The sequence below is a fragment of the Chiloscyllium plagiosum genome, unplaced genomic scaffold (assembly GCF_037043375.1).
Source record: "Chiloscyllium plagiosum isolate Xiang-an unplaced genomic scaffold, Cpla_swu_hap1 HiC_scaffold_20, whole genome shotgun sequence".
Classification (NCBI taxonomy): Eukaryota; Metazoa; Chordata; class Chondrichthyes; order Orectolobiformes; family Hemiscylliidae; genus Chiloscyllium; species Chiloscyllium plagiosum.
In genome coordinates, this window is record NW_028270158.1 from 43,921,746 (window position 1) to 43,938,547 (window position 16,802).

General features: G+C 43.2%; 1 protein-coding gene across 1 annotated transcript in view; it reads left to right on the forward strand.

Moving 5' to 3' along the window:
• The first annotated feature begins 5,578 nt into the window (after positions 1-5,578).
• sdr42e2 (short chain dehydrogenase/reductase family 42E, member 2) overlaps positions 5,579-16,802 on the forward strand; it is a 39,053-nt gene continuing 27,829 nt past the window's right edge. Inside the window, exons 1-3 of the mRNA XM_087998068.1 lie at positions 5,579-5,863; positions 8,823-8,918; positions 16,228-16,285. Of these exons, the coding sequence (XP_087854194.1) occupies positions 5,579-5,863; positions 8,823-8,918; positions 16,228-16,285 (439 nt within the window). The remainder of the gene's footprint in view (positions 5,864-8,822; positions 8,919-16,227; positions 16,286-16,802) is intronic.

Sequence of the window (16,802 nt, forward strand, 5' to 3'; positions counted from 1 at the left end):
CTCAATACCAGAAGCTTCGCTGTTTGTGCTACATTCCCCTGAGAATACATCACTCCTTACATTTTCCAAAACAGCATACCTGTTTGAAATGGGCATAACCACAGAAGAGTCCTGTACTACCTGCCAACCTCTCTTACCTTTCCTGGAGTTAACCCATCTATGTGACTGTATCTGAGACTTACCCCCTTCCTATAACTGCCACCCATCACATCCCCTTGCTCTTGTAAATTCCTCATTGCCGCTAACTGTCTCTCCAACTGATCTATTCAATCTGATTCGCAACCGACGGCATTTATTGCAGATATAATCCTCAGTAACCTGTAAACTCTCCCTAAACTCCCACATCCGACAAGAAGAGCATATCACTCTACTAAAGGCCATTTTTGTTTCTTTCAATCTACAGACCCAGAAAGTACAAAACACTGCTCCAGGTTAAATTAATACTTATGGCTTATATTTCAAGTTTAATCAAGAGATAGAGCTCAATAAAACATATAATCAAGAAAGAACCCATTCTACTCACTACTGTAGTTATGTTGGACTTAAAAATAGTTTCCCTACAGTAAAAGGAATGGCAAGCTGTAACGATTGTGGCTTAGTGAACTGTTTTCAGATTACCATCAAAACTGAATTCAGCTTGGATTCCAAGATGCAACAATGAGGCAAATAAATAAACTATCTACCCCACTTGAGAAAGTCTACAGAGGTGAGGAGAATGATCTGACGATAAATTAAGCTAGATTGCAGCACATCACGGTGGGCGGCACGGTGGCACAGTGGTTAGCACTGCTGCCTCGCAGCGCCAGAGACCAAGGTTCAATTCCCGCCTCAGGTGACTGACTGTGTGGAGTTTGCACATTCTCCCCGTGTCTGCGTGGGTTTCCTCCGGGAGCTCCGGTTTCCTCCCACAGTCACAAAGACCTGCAGGTTAGGTGAATTAGCCATGTTAAATTGTCCGTAATGTTAGGTAAGGGGTAAATGTACGGGTATGGGTGGTTTGCACTTCGGCGGGTCGGTGTGGACTTGTTGGCCCGAAGGGCCAGTTTCCACAATGTAAAGTAATCTAATCTAATCTAAAAACATCACAGCAGGAGGTTATTTCGAGGAATGGGGAACTTCAGTTAGGAAGCTATAGGTTGGAGAAACTGGGACTGTTCTTGAAGAAGGCTGAGAGAGATCTGAATTAGGTAATCGAAATCGTGAGCAGTCAAGGCTGAGAAAATAGGGAGAAAACATTCGAGGACAGGATCAAGAATGAAATGACACAGATTTAAAACATTTTATAAAAGAATCAAAGAGATATGGAAAATCTTTTTTCACACAGTTGAGCGGTCAGGGTCTGGAATGCACTGCCTGAGAATGTGATGGAGGCAGATTCAATCTAGCCTCTCAAAAACAGAGTTAGGTGGTTGAAGAGGAACAGTATGTAGGATTATCAGGACAAGGAAAAGAAAATGGCTCCAACTGAGACGCTTATTAAAGGGCTAGTGCAGCCACAATGGACTGAATGGCCGCTTACTGTGATTCTGTGAAAAATCAGCTACAACAAATTCCAGTCTGACTTTAGCTATTGAGAGAGTTAGGAAGGGTCAAGTCAAGACTGTAATCTTTCCCCCCCCCCCCCAACTTCCAGAGAAGAATCTCCAGCAACATTCCGAAGAAGTGTTTAACACATTAAAGTAAAAAAAAAGACATGCTTTCAACATGAAAATCATTAACAAAGAAGAAGATAAATGATGGAAATAAAAGTTACTTACACAAAGAAAACAGCAAGAAATACAATTAGCTTGAAGCTTGATGATTCCTGAGATAATAATAATATTGGGAACATTGGGTTATTGTGGCTGCATCTGGCGAGAAATACAATGCCTCAAGAGGATAGGTCTGTATCAAAACCTCGGCAGCTGGTGGGAGCTGCAGCTATGTAAATGTGCTTGCAGTGCCCCTGATAGTTTACAGGTGAACAATGGGTGCTGTCGTGGAAAGTCTTAGGAATAGCTGAAACTCCGGCATCAGCTTTTCTTTGTTTAATCAGAACTGAAACTCCTCCTCTGACTCTTTAATGTGCAACATGAGCATCTTATTCGGGAATACTAGCTGGACGTCCCCCATGCAGCCAGCACGGTAACAGGAGCATTTCCCATTGAAGACTGATGTCAAGTCCCACTGTGACAATATCAACCTTTTCTTGGGAAACTGTGAACCTTTCCTACAACTTCTAGCGCCTTGAACCTCTCGGTAAGAACTGGTTTCTAAGAAAGAGGTAGGACTGATCCATTCAGATACATCACAGGTGCATGAAACAGCACAGCGATTCGCTGTAAGGTTCCCATTCGATCCACCGAAATCAAACTCTCTACTGTGTGAGGATTTCCAGGGTAGTGTTGTATTAATTGCACAGGGCAGCATGTTCGCTAACAGCACACTCCGTTAAAGATTTAGGAATCTCCCAATCCTGTGATTTGTCCTGGAAGGAAGGGGAGAATGTGAGAGTTGAGGATGATGTATCCTTCATAGGCTGGCAGTCTAAATATTTTCTAATCAAGGATGTTACAGCTAGGATGTGAACCCGGCCCTCCTGGCTAAGAGGTAGGGACTCTACCACAAGCTCTTTGAGTCTATATTATTTATGATGCAGCTAACTGTTTGCTGGTAAATGATGCAGTCAACCTAATTAGAATTAAAGTGGACGATTTATAAAGTGACTAATTGATGCCTTAATGACACCCCAATTTAAGTGGTGACATATTTCTGGATCCAGGGGGATATAAACGGAAGCTCTGGTGGGGAGATTTGTATGTAACTTTATTCTTTCTCAAGAAGAGCAGACTGAGTGGACTGTTGCTCCAAGGCCTGACTAACTAGGATGATTGAAAGTGTCTGTTTCTCTTGTTCAGGCCAGGTGGGTACTGGCTGCGCTGACCCCCTCACTTGGGCAAGGACGAGTTGGACCAAAGGGTCTGTTTCTGTGCTGTACCTCTCTATGTCTCTATGACTGCTTCAGTGCCATGAGCTATTCCCGAGTTGCGAAGTGCTTTTTTGTTAACAGGGTGGCAGGGGGGACAAATGTTCAAAAACAAGATATGATTGTATTCTCTTAAACAGGAGAGAGAAGAGCTTCACTTTGAGTCCCACCTCTGGCTTTTCAAAAGATCTGATCAAACTTGCATTGTTTTGTGTGACCAATTTGTTTCTATCTCTTTCCACTGTCTTACACTCTATCGATCACATCAAGCTGTAAAAACCCTCTAACTCTCTGTACTCCTTGAATTCTAGTCTCTTATCCAGTTCCAGTTTTAATCACCCGAACATTATAATGGCTCTATTTCCAGTGGAGAGACCCTAAATCCTAAATACCCTTTCAAAATGTATTTGGTTCACTCTGCTCCATTATGATGTGTTTAACACCTTCCCTCTTAGACCAAGCATTTGGTCATCTGCCCTAATTTGACCTTATGTGCTTCAGTGTCTAATTTTGTTTGCTAATGCTCGTGTGAAGCATCTTGGGTCATTTTACCACATTAAATATCACTGCAAGTTGTTAAAATTAATTTCTCCTTTCGCTGTTAGGAGACTTTACTGACCCTTGCCTTGTGTATTATTGTGTCATATACAGAACCATAGAATGGTTACAGCACAAGATGGGAGGACTGGTTCTAACTGGATACCAACACCAATACAATGCACCAATGGCTTAAGACTATAAGACCAAAAGACCATAAGACATAGGAGCTGAATGAGGCCATTCAGCCCATTAGGTCTGCTCTGCCATTCAATGATCTGATCATCTCCTCTGTGCAGTTTGATTCTCTGATTCTTCCTGGTCCATTTTAGGCTCCCAATTATTCCAATTACCTCTGCCTTTAACAACTCCCATTAGTTTCTGGTGCCTGGACAAATTGAGTTTAAGACATTTGTATGCTTGCTTTCAAGATCCCTTCATGTTGTCAGTTCTTTACCTCCTTTAGCTGGATGTTGCAGCAGCCAATTTTCATTTCTCCAATATTGATTTGTTCCTCATTTCCCCCACCTCCAGCTAATCCAAGAACTGTGATCATTACATCAGTTAGAAACCCTTAAATCCCTCTATCCTGCCATTCTCCCAGTACCTATTTACATCAAAATTTCAGCTCCTCTTCCCCCCAACCTGCATTTCTGCGGCCTGGATGAAGTACAGTTTCACTTTCTGACTTCTTACTGCACACAGCTGACACTTTGTATGGAGGGGATCGGACAGATCATAGCTCCTTCTCTTGAGTCTGCTTTTGCCTCTGGCTAAGGTGACCATTCACAGATCTAGATTACTTAGTGGTGGGAGCAGGTTGTTCTGGTTCTATCTTCTGTGGCTTCTCCTATGCCTGGATGACATTGGAAATGTATCAATTTCCAAGAGTGATGGACACCGCAGGGCGTGAGTAAACAATTACTTTTAGTGATGACAATTTTCTGATTTTAAAATATTTGTTTCTGAGGTATGGGCATTGTTGGCCATACCAGCAATTATTGGTAAAAACAAGTACTGGCAATGCTGGAAACCAGAGTCTAGATTAGAGTGGTGCTGGAAAAGCACAACAGGTCAGGCAGCATCCAAGGAGCAGGAGCAATTATTGCCCATCCTTAACTGTCTTGAGGGCATAGCAATGAGCCACCTCCTGAAACTGTTCCAATCCATCCAGAGAAAGAGAGTGCTACCATTTTTATCCAGTGGCAGTGGGAAAAAGGCAATATATTTCCAAGTTAGGATGCAGTGTGATTTGGATTGGAACTGGCAATGGTGATCTTCCCAATTGTATCTTCCCACCTTGTCCTTCAAGGTGCTGCAGCTCACAGGATTGGAAGATGCTATCAACAAAGCCTGGGTGAATTGGTGCAATTGTTTTCTAGATCAACAGTGAGCCACTGTTTAGGGTGATGGTTGGGGTGCCAGTCAAGTGGATTTTAATTTTCCTTGGATGATATTCAGCTTCTTGATGCTGGTGGAGCCATAAGCATTCAGGGAAACTGAGATTATTCCATCACACTCCTGACCTGTGCCTTGTAAATAATGGGCAGGCTTTGAGGGATTGAGGGTGAGCTACTTGCTGCAGAATTTACAGCCTCCGACTTTATTCTCCTACCCAATATTTATATAATTGGTCTATTTACATTTCTGGTCAAATTAACCCCCAGGACATTAGTACCAAGGAATTCAATGATTGTAATACTGTTGAATATCAAGGGGACAATGATTAAATTATCTCTTGTTCAAGAGCCTGGCATTTGTTTGGCATGAATTTCAGTTGCCACTTATCAGGGCAAACCTAAGTGTTGGTTAAGTCTTGCTGCGCAGATCAGTTCAGCATCTGAAGAATTACTTAGCCGTTGATTGGCAACTTTATTGGTCTTGCAGCTTTAGAAAAGATTTCTTTGGCTTTTGGTTGCCGACGCTGGGACAGCGCATTGATTAATTTAGAGAAAACATCCAAACTTTTTTTTGCTATTAACGAAGTTTCTTGCTATTCCCCAGTGGTCTGATTTGGGCTGGTGACATTTTGAAGGGACAGCGACACTTCCATCTTCCTCCTCAAGTGATACTCAAATGGAGTTATACAAGGTGAATCCAACAGGTGTACTCTTTGGGAGCAGCAGTGAGCGCAGGTTTAATGGAGTGGTACCCCACTGGCCCAAGACACATGGCTGTTCAGTCAATGGGCATGTGAGACAGGTAAATTTGAAGAATTCCAGGAGTGCCCTGGTGACGGGAGGCGCAGGATATTTTGGGTTCAGACTCAGCTGCACTCTTGCCCAATCTGGCGTGTCTGTCATCCTTGTGGACATTCACAAACCAAGATGGTGCCTTCCAGAAGGAGCTCTCTTCCTGCAGGTAAAATCATTACTTAATTTGTTTACATGAACTACAGTTCAGTCAGACGTGGAGAATAATGGCCAAACACATTGAAAAATCATGTTTAACAATGCTTGAATTTCTCTCTCTGCCCCACAGTCTGTTTTTGTTGTTGCTGTTGTTATGCTTTTCATGTCCATTATTGTGTGGATGTTAGTTAGAGTTAAGGAGATTGGCCCCTAACTTCAAGCGATTGTGTCAGGAGGACCAGGGTCAAGTCTTACATGCTACAAAGGTGTGTACTATCATCCCTGGGGAGGTTGCAACAGAAACTGTCAGAGGATTTTGATATGAGGAAAGACTGAAGATGGGCTTTTCAGCCCCGTTAGAGGGTCTATATACCAGATGGTAAATAAAGTAAAACAGAAAACTCCAAGTTAAAAATTGACACCATTGAGTAAATACCAAAGTGTTGATTTAGAGAAAGAGCAAATTCTGTATTGACATTAGAAAATGTCTCACACAGAGTCATAGAGGTGTACAGCATGGAAATAGACCCTTCAGTCCAGCTCATCTATTCCGGTCAGGTATTCTAAATTAATCTAGTCCCATTTGCCAGCATTTGGCCCATATCTCTCTAAACTCTTCCTATTCATATAACCATCCAGATGCCTTTTAAATATTGTAATTATACCAGCCTCCACCCCCTCCTCTGACAGCTCATTCCATACACATACCACCCTTTACATGAAAAAGTTGCCCCTTAGGACCCTTTTAAATCTCTCTCCTCTCACCTTAAACCTAAACCCTCTGGTTTTGGACTCCCCTGGGGAAAAGACCTTGACTATTTATCCTATCCATGCCCCTCATGATTTTATAAACCTCTATAAGGTCATCCCTCAACCTCTGGAGAAAATAAAATGTAATCAGAGGCAGAAACAGAAATTGCTGGAGGAACTCAGCAGGTTTTTGGAGAGAAAGTAGAGTCAGGGCCTGAGTATGTTAGTAGAGACTACAATGTTACTTGAAACAATTTGATGTTGTGATACAGGGACTGGAAGTTCTTTTCGGATGGATGGACAGACTAAGATGTGACAAGCAGCCTTTCTCATCTGTAAGTCTATCCAATGCTCCTTTTCAGCAATTGGTCTTTTAGACTGAAGGCTTATTACTCACAAACATAGTATTTACTGGAAATTCAGAGATTAGTCAAAAGGTTTCATTAGTTAAGCGAGAGATCAGATCAAAAGCACAATGCTTATGTTGCTGCTAATATTAACTTGTGTGGAAAGACTACATCTGTGGCAGGTTTGTGTAATTGAACAGCACTCACAGAGATTTAGCCAGGGAGGCAGGGTGTCTGGTTAGATGAATGATAAGTTACTTTGATTAATAGCCTTTCTACAAATTAAATTCTCTTCACTCAACACAAGAACAATACTGCGTTGTTAATGAAATGGATATTCTGTAGAATGGCATAAAAGGGACTGAGTGAATGATAGCTGGTGTTGGGTATTGGCAAACAAACATTAGGTTTCACTACTTAATTTACACAGTTGAATCAAAATGGCTTAATTTTGCTTATAAAAATTTAGTTTATGTGAAGTTACCAGCTGAATGCATGTTATTTCACTTGTTCACATTTATTAAATCACGGCCCCTTACCTGGATGAAACCTAAAAGGTTGAAGAATCTGTGGGAAGTCACGAAGCTAAGGGCTGACCCCACTGATTTTACAAAATAGTAGGTGGTAAATCTATTTGAGCACATGAAAGAAGCAAAGACCCCTCTTGGCACATGAGGGCTGCTTGTGAACCTTCTGTCTCAAAATACCTGCAATAATTCTCCTGAGAAAAGGTTCTGAAAGCATCTCTGTGTTCCCTTTCTAAAGGTAACCAGATCAAAAGTCCAGAGTGTCTGTTTGGCGTCAGACCCCACATGATTCACCAATAACCCACTGTCCTCCTTCATGTGACCTTTTGATAATCCAGCACCTTATGATTCATTTGTTGTATTTCTGGTTAAATGTAGAGTGAGAGATTCCCTTTATCTAGGATTCCCATATTCCTGAAGATTTCATCGCAGGATCTCTTGCCATTGAATACCCTGCCCACAAATTGATGCCATAGATTCCTGAACATGACCATCTTCACAGACTCCTCCTATTGGCTGTCTGACATGCCCATCCTTACAGAGCCTTGCCAGATCTGTGGGACATGCGCCAATTCAAGCCACACGCCATCCTGATGGGGAAATACATTACTGTTAATTCACTGTGGCTGGGACAAAACCCTGGAGCTCTCTCCCTAATGGCACTGTGAGTGTACCTTCACTAAACGGACTGCAATGGTTCAAAAAGACAGCTCACCTCCACCTTCTTAAGCCCAACTGGAGATGGGCAATAAATGTTGGTCCATCCAGCAATATCCCCATTGCACGGATTGATTAAATAAAATTCTCTCCTCCCCTGCCCTTTACTAGACATAATGGTGCATTCACATCTTAAAACTTAGATTATAATGTGTTGCTAGCCACTGAATGTATGGTGAGAGAATAAAATAGAACAGGAAACTTTCATTATCAAATCATGGAGCATTGAAGGAGACCAGTTGTCACATCGTCCTGTGCTGGTTCTTTGAAAGAGCTATCCAATTATTGCACTTTCCTGCCCTCTCCCCATGGTCCAGTGAATGTCTTCCTTTTGAAGGATTAATGTAATTCCCCTTTGAGAGTCACTACCAAATCTGCTCCAGTGCCCTTTTCGGATCACAACAACTCACTGTATTTAAAACCATCTTCCCATCTCCACTGGATTAAATCTTCATAATTCTGAACCCTTCAATACGAGTTAGTTAAATATTGGTTGCTGTGTCATTGTTAGTTGTCTGGTGTCTGGTGTTTCCAGTATGAGTCTTAATAGCTCCACCCCTGATTCTACAAATCACAAAGTTCTAACACCACTGATGATCTGACAGAATTAATTTCCATCTTTTTACAGAGTGACATTAGGGATTATGATGCTCTCTATCGGGCCTGTGAAGGGGTTGATTGTGTTTACCATGCTGCTTCCTATGGAATGTCAGGCACAGAGCAAGTGAGTGTTACAGCCATACTTGGATAATGCAGGAGCAGTAGGTTTTCCTTTTCACTGTTTTATCAGTGGTTCTTGGTTCACAGTCTTTTAGTTTCACAAATGAAAGCTTAGCATCATTGTGGGGAGGTGGAATTGAAGGGAGGGCAGTTTGCGGAGTAGATTTCCCTCTCGCAAGGAAGTAAGGGCTATGGGGAGAGTGCAGGTAAGTGGCATTGAAATGCCCATCAGCCATGATTGAATGGCGGAGTGGACTTGATGGGCCGAATGGTCTTACTTCCACTCCAATGTCTTATGGTCTTATAAAGTAGACAATGGGTTCAGATAGCAGTAGAGGAAATCTGGAGTGACAGCAGTCCTATTGTCCACTCCTGTTTCTACTGAACTGCATAAAGTATGGTGGAAATATGGTTCAGTGTGCATCATTTGTGGTATGGAGTCAAAACATGTGAGTTAAAATCCTACTCCAAATACTTGAGTATAAAATTTGGGGTGCTGACTCCACCCCTGCGCCAAAAGGAAAGATGTATAGTTAATAAATTCCCCTCAAAACCTCATGATGTTTTATTGCCAATAAATCTCAGAACTGTTAGGGTGCCGAGGGAGAGCCAATGGCCCATTATGTCTTCATTGGTTCTCCAAATGAGCCTCTTTATTTACTGCATTTAGAATCATAGAATCATAGAGATGTATAACACGGAAACAGACCCTTCGGTCCAACCCATTCATGCTGACCAGCTATCCCAACCCAATCTAGTCCCACTTGCCAGCACCCGCCTCAAATCCCTCCAAACCCTTCCTATTCATATGTCCATCCAAATGCCTCTTAAATGTTGCAATTGTATCAGCTTCCACCACTTCCTCTGGCAGCTCATTCCATACACATACCACCCTCTGAGTGAAAAAGTTGCCTCTTAGGTCTCTTTTATATCTTTCCCCTCTCACCCTAAATCTATGCCCTCTCGTTCTGAACTCCCCACCCCAGGAAAAAGACTTTGTCTATTTACCCTATCCATGCCCCTCATGATTTTATTAACGATTATAAGGTCACCCTTCAACCTCCGACACTCCAGGGAAAACAGCACTAGCCTATTCAATCTCTCCTGATAGCTCAAATCGTCCAATCCTGGCAACATGCTTGTAAATCTTTTGTGAACCCTTTCATGTTTCATAACATCTTTCCAATAGGAAGGAGATCAGGCCTTACCAATGTCCTGTACAGCTGCAACATAACCTCTTAACTTCTGTACTCAATAGTCTGACCAATAAATGAAAGCGTACCAAACACCCTCTTCACTATCCTATCTACCTGCGACTCCACTTTCAAGGAGTTCTGCCTTTTCTCCCATACCCCTGAACATTTGATGATGATTTAAATAGAAATAATCGCCCTTGAATTCTTGAATTAAACATCCCTCCAGTACGCTGCCAGGCAGCGCATTCCAGATCCAAACACTTGCTGTGTGAAAAAGATATTTCTCACATTACATTTACTTTTTTGCAAATCACTTCCAATCTATTCTCTCTTTTTTTTGATCCTTTTAAGAGCTTAAAAAGTTTATCCTTACCCTATTTACCTTAGGCTATCCAGACCCTTCATGATTTTAAAAACCTCTATCAGGTCACTTCTTCTCTCCAAAGTGAACAGTCTCAACTTGGCCGAACTATTCTCATATCTGAAGTTTCGCATCCCTGGCACCAATCTTGTAAATCTCTTCTGCGCAATTGTCAATGCATTCATATGCTTCCTATAGTGTGGAACTCAGAACTGAATTTCAGCTGGTCTAAAAAATGTCTTTATATAAATTTAACATCTTCTTGCTCTTTATAAAGCCAATGTCACTGTATGTGTTATTATCTCATCACTCCACTTGTTCTGCCACCTTCAATGATGTGTGCACATATACAGCTAGCTCCCTCTGCCTGGCACACCTTTTAGAATTGTGACCCATATGTGTATTGCCTGTCCATGTTCTTTCTACCAAACGCATCTCCCCAAACCTCTCTGCATTGAACTTCACTTGTTACAAATCTGCCCACCTGAAAACCTATGTGTGTCCTTTTGAAATTCTAAATTTCAGTATTTTTAGGGCCTTGATATTTTCATATCCACTTGAGAAGGAAGACAATGCGTCAGTTTAAAACCTCTTCTGAGACACAGTATGACCGACAGTGCTATATTCCCTCAGTACTCCACTGGAGTGTCAATACTGATCTTGTCCTGAAGTTCTAGAGAGCGACCTCAATCCACAATCCTCTGACTCAGAGGTAAGAGGAACATCATGGTAAAGATGGGTTGTAATTAGAGATGAGAGAAAGTGAGGTCTGCAGATGCTGGAGATCAGAGCTGAAAATGTGTTGCTGGAAAAGCGCAGCAGGTCAGGCAGCATCCAAGGAGCAGGAGAATCGACGTTTCGGGCATAAGCCCTTCTTCAGGAATGTAATTAGAGATGCCATTATGCAGATGAACCATTAAACCTTTCCCCTATTTACCCTGTCAGGTGGGAGTAAAAGATCCCATAACATCTTCTTAAAGAACAATAGAGGAGTTATCCCAGTTGTTTTGGTCAGTTTTTATCCCAACTTGGCTGTGTCCTTTTGAAGATCTAAGTTTCAGTAGTCTTTTCAATGTTCTGGTATTTCTTTTATATCTGCTTGAGAAGGGAGAAAGTATTTATCCCTCAATCATTATCTGATCATTACTTTTTGGGGTGCTTGCTTTGTACACCTTGCTTCCTTAACTACAACAAGGAGAATGCTTCAGAAATAGTTGATTGGCTATAAAGCACTTTGAGACATTCCAAGGTTGTTGTGAATAGCACTGTTGAAGTGCAAGTCTTTCTTTATGTGTTGCACATCTTTTCTTTAAAGAATTGAATGGTTTGAAATCTCCAGGAATAGGATGTTATTGGACACAGATTCTTTTGAGCACTAATTTAGTCTATTTACTGCCCTCTCTGTGGCCCTCTGCCTTCACTGAAACAGCAAGTAAATTACAGTCCTTTATTAAATTTTAATGCCCCTTCTTGGCTGTTCTGCAGTTACCTGAAAGTAGCCTGATAGAGGTTCGGGCGGTCTGGAAAATAGCCCTTTAATAATTGAAGAGTGGGCGTTTGTGGAAGCAAGGCAGTGTCTAACATCTGTTGATTTCTTAATTTGTTGTTGATCGTTCTGAATGACCTTGGGATCAGATTCAGTGCCTGGCTGCTGCCCAGCAGATGCTGCTTTTCAGTCGGATTGGTTTCCCTGGTACAGCAGCTTTCCCATGTCATCAATCCATGTGTCAGCGAGGGCTACAAGGCTGTTACACCACGTAAGGCATCACGGTGGAGACTAATCCTTTCCTCGCTCATTCACAGTCACTCAGTGGCAAGCAGGAGCAGGAAGATGTGGTGCTCTTCTCCACCTTTCCCTCAGAGACACAAATGTTAATAAAAGTGAAATACTGTGGGTGATGGAAATCTGAAATAAAACAGAAAATGTGGGAAATACTCAGCAAGTCTGGCAAAACCTGTGGAGAGAGGAACTGTTAACATTTTGAGTTAAATTCTGTCCCAACTCCATTTACAAGTTTATCAACGACATCACTGTTGTAGGTCGGATCTCAAACAAGGATGAGACAGTACAGGAAGGAGATAGAGAGCTGAGCGGCATGGTGTAAAGACAACAGTCTCTCCATCAATGACAGCAAAGAGAAGGAGCTGGTCATTGACTTCAGGAAGTGGAGTGGAAGGCCCACTCCAACTGCATCAATGGTGCTGAGGTGGAGCTGGTTGAAAGGCGTCAAGTTCCTGGGAGTGACGATCACCAACAATCTGTTCTGGTCCACCCATGTCGACACAACAGTCAAGAAAACACAATAATAAAAGATCCCACAACATCTCCTTAAAGAACAGCAGAGGAGTTATCCCAGTTGTTTTGGCCAGTTTTTATCCCAACTTGGCTGTGTCCTTTTGAAGATCTAAGTTTCAGTAGTCTTTTCAATGTTCTGGTATTTCTTTTATATCTGCTTTAAAAGGGAGAAAGTATTTATCCCTCAATCATTATCTGATCATTACTTTTTGGGGTGCTTGCTTTGTACACCTTGCTTCCTTAACTACAACAAGGAGAATGCTTCAGAAGTAGTTGACTTTTTCATGACACTAAGGAAATTCAGCATGTCCACAAGGACTCTTACCAATGTTTATGGAGGCACTTATAGGAAGCACCCTATCTGGATGCATCGCAGCCTGGTTCAGCAACTGTTCTTCCCAATACTGCAAGAAACTGCAGAGAGTCGTGAACACAGCCCAGTCCATCACATCCTTCTATCCATTGACTCCATCTATACTTCCCGCTGCCTCAGGGAAGCAACCAACACCATCAAAGACCCCTCCCACCCCAGTTACACTCTCTTCTGTCTGGCAGAAAATATAAAAATTTGAATAATCAAATAAACAGATTCAAGAACAGCTTCTTCCCCGCTGTTATCAGACTTTTGAATGGACCTCTCAAATATTAATTCTGATCTCTCTCTCTCTCTCTCTCTCTGCACCACCTCTGAGTTTGTAACATTGTATATTGCAATCTTTTCTGCTATTCTGATGCATATTGTATGGTATGATCTGCCTGTTTAGCACGCGAAATAACACTTTTCACTGTATCTTGGTACATGTGACAATAATCAAACTCAAACTCAAAATAAATATTGGCCATAATAGTGGGCTGAAAATGTGTTGCCGGAAAAGCGCAGCAGGTCAGGCAGCATCCCAGGAACAGGAGAATCGACGTTTCGGGCATAAGCCCTTCTTCAGGAATGAGGAAAGTGTGTCCAGCAGGCTAAGATAAAAGGTAGGGAGGAGGGATCTTGGGGGAGGGGCATTGGAAATGCGATAGGTGGAAGGAGGTCAAGGTGAGGGTGATAGGCTGGAGTGGTGTGGGGGCGGAGAGGTCAGGAAGATAATTGCAGGTTAGGAAGGCGGTGCTGAGTTCGAGGGATTTGACTGAGACAAGGTGGGGAGAGGAGAAATGAGGAAACTGGAGAAATCTGAGTTCATCCCTTGTGGTTGGAGGGTTCCTAGGCGGAAGATGAGGCGCTCTTCCTCCAACCGTCATGTTGCTATGGTCTGGCGATGGAGGAGTCCAAGGACCTGCATATCCTTGGTGGAGTGGGAGGGGGAGTTGAAGTGTTGAGCCACGGGGTGGTTGGGTTGGTTGGTCCGGGTGTCCCAGAGGTGTTCTCTGAAACGTTCCGCAAGTAGGCGGCCTGTCTCCCCAATATAGAGGAGGCCACATCGGGTGCAGCGGATGCAATAGATGATGTGTGTGGAGGTGCAGCTGAATTTGTGGCGGATATGGAAGTATCCCTTGGGGCCTTGGAGGGAAGTAAGGGGGAGGTGTGGGCACACTTTTTGCGGTTGCAGGGGAAGGTGCCGGGAGTGGAGGTTGGGTTGGTGGGGGTTGTGGACCTGACGAGGGAGTCACGGAGGGAGTGGTCTTTTCGGAACGCTGATAGGGGAGGGGAGGGAAATATATCCCTGGTGGTGGGGTCCGTTTGGAGGTGGCGGAAATGACGGCGGATGATGCGCTGTACATGGAGATTGGTGGGGTGGTAGGTGAGGACCAGTGGGGTTCTGTCCTGGTGGCGGTTGGAGGGGCGGTGCTCAAGGGCGGAGGAGCGGGAAGTAGAAGAGATGCGGTGGAGGGCATCGTCGACCACGTCGGGGGGGAAATTGCGGTCCTTGAAGAAGGAGGCCATCTGGGTTGTACGGTTTTGGAACTGGTCCTTCTGGGAGCAGATGCGGCGGAGATGAAGGAATTGGGAATATGGGATGGCGTTTTTAAAGGGGGCAGGGTGGGAGGAGGTGTAGTCTAGGTAGCTGTGGGAGTCGGTCGGTTTATAGTAAATGTCCGTGTTGATTCGGTCACCCGAGATAGAAATGGAAAGGTCTAGGAAGGGGATGGAGGAGTCTGAGACGGTCCAGGTGAATTTGAGGTCGGGGTGGAAGGTGGTAAAGTGGATGAACTGTTCAACCTCCTCGTGGCAGCGCTGATACAGTCATCGATGTAGCGGAGGAAAAGGTGGGGGTGGTGCCAGTGTAGCTGCGGAAGATGGACTGTTCCACATATCCGATGAAGAGGCAGGCATAGCTGGGGCCCATGCGGTGCCCATGACTACTCCTTTGGTTTGGAGGAAGTGGGAGGATTGAACAGAGAAGTTGTTCAGGGTGAGGACCAGTTCAGTCAGTCGAAGGAGGGTGTCAGTGGAAGGGTACTGGTTGGTACGGCGGGAAAGGAAGAAGCGGAGGGCTTTGAGTCCTTCGTGATGGGGGATGGAGGTGTACAGGGACTGGATGTCCATGGTGAAGATAAGGCATTGGGGACTGGGGAAGCGAAAATCATGGAGGAGGTGGAGGGCGTGGGTGGTGTCCCGAACGTAGGTGGGGAGTTCTTGGACTAAGGGGGACAGGACCGTGTCGAGATATGCAGAGATGAGTTCGGTGGGGCAGGAGCAGCATAATAGTGGGCTACTGATTGATCTGGATAATGGAACTCTGACAGGTTGGTAGCAAGAGGACTGCTGTGAGTAACTCAGGGAGGGAATAGAGTTTACAAGTTTTTTGCCCTTGTTTTTCCCCTAGTTTCAACATTCTTCCTTATGGATCCAAGAGAGGGAGTGCAGTTTGTGAGGTGTCAGTACAAAGCAAATATCTGATCAAAATGCTTATGCTTTTGGGAAGCAACCGTAATTTTGAACTTAGCAGGATGTTCAGTTTTAAAGAGTCAACAATCGCTTTATGTAAAATGGTTGTACAGTCGGGATATCTACTTGCTCAGTGCTGCATTTTGAATAATCAATTTAAAGTGGGTGAGGCATCAGATCCTGTCATCAGTAATAGGTGTTTTTCACAGCTAAAATGCGTCTTGATTCAGATTGCCACTGAGTAGTTTCCAAGCCAGCTGACAGCGAATTATCATTAACCCTTCTCTGTCCATGATTCCTCAGGCCCAGATGCAGGGAACTGAAATAGTTCAAAGATTAAACACTGAAGGCAGATCCTTAAAGGACACCAAAATGGGTTGTAAAGGCTTGCACAATGTGGACAGAAATAGTTATTGGTGAGTGATATACCTGAATGTTCCTCAGATTGGCCAGAGTTAAAACTGAAGATTTAATAGAGACTTCTTTAAAAATTAAAAATGATTTCCTCTTGCATGGAGGGAAGGAGTCACTAACAAGGAATTAAGTATTCGAGGGTATCGTTTCGTGAGTTACAATGACATTACTGTTTACATTTTGTTTTAAGTTCTGTTTCTCTTCCTATTTTTGCAGCTTCACAAAGAGCAAATTGAATCTGTAAATATTGGTGGAACGAGAAAAGTTATTGATGGTGAGAACCCAATATATTGGTTGGATATAACTTGCATTTAAATAACACCTTTAATGTACAAGAATGTCAACAGGCACTTTGAAAGAATAGTAATCAGAGAAAATAGACATTAAAGCAAATGTAATTAAAGGCTTCGTCAAGGGGGTGGGAATTAAGAAGGAGAGAGACATATAGAGACAGAGTTGATTTTGCAAGTGTATCTATTAGGCTGCTACTTCAGTGCACCTTTGTGTCATCTTTCAAGTGAGACATTAAACCAAGGCTCCAATTGCATTCTCAGCTGGGTTTACAAGATCTCCTTCTCCAGTCCCCTGGTGTCCTGGTCAATATTTATATCTCAATTAACACTACACACACAGAAGTAAATCCAATTTATCACAATGCCATTTGTGGGAACTTGCTTTGGAAAAATCAGCCACCACAGTACATTATAACTGAATTACACTCCAGAAAGTACTGCACTTCATTGGCTCTAAGGTGCTTTGGGATGTCCTGGAGCCATTAAAAGTGCCACTTG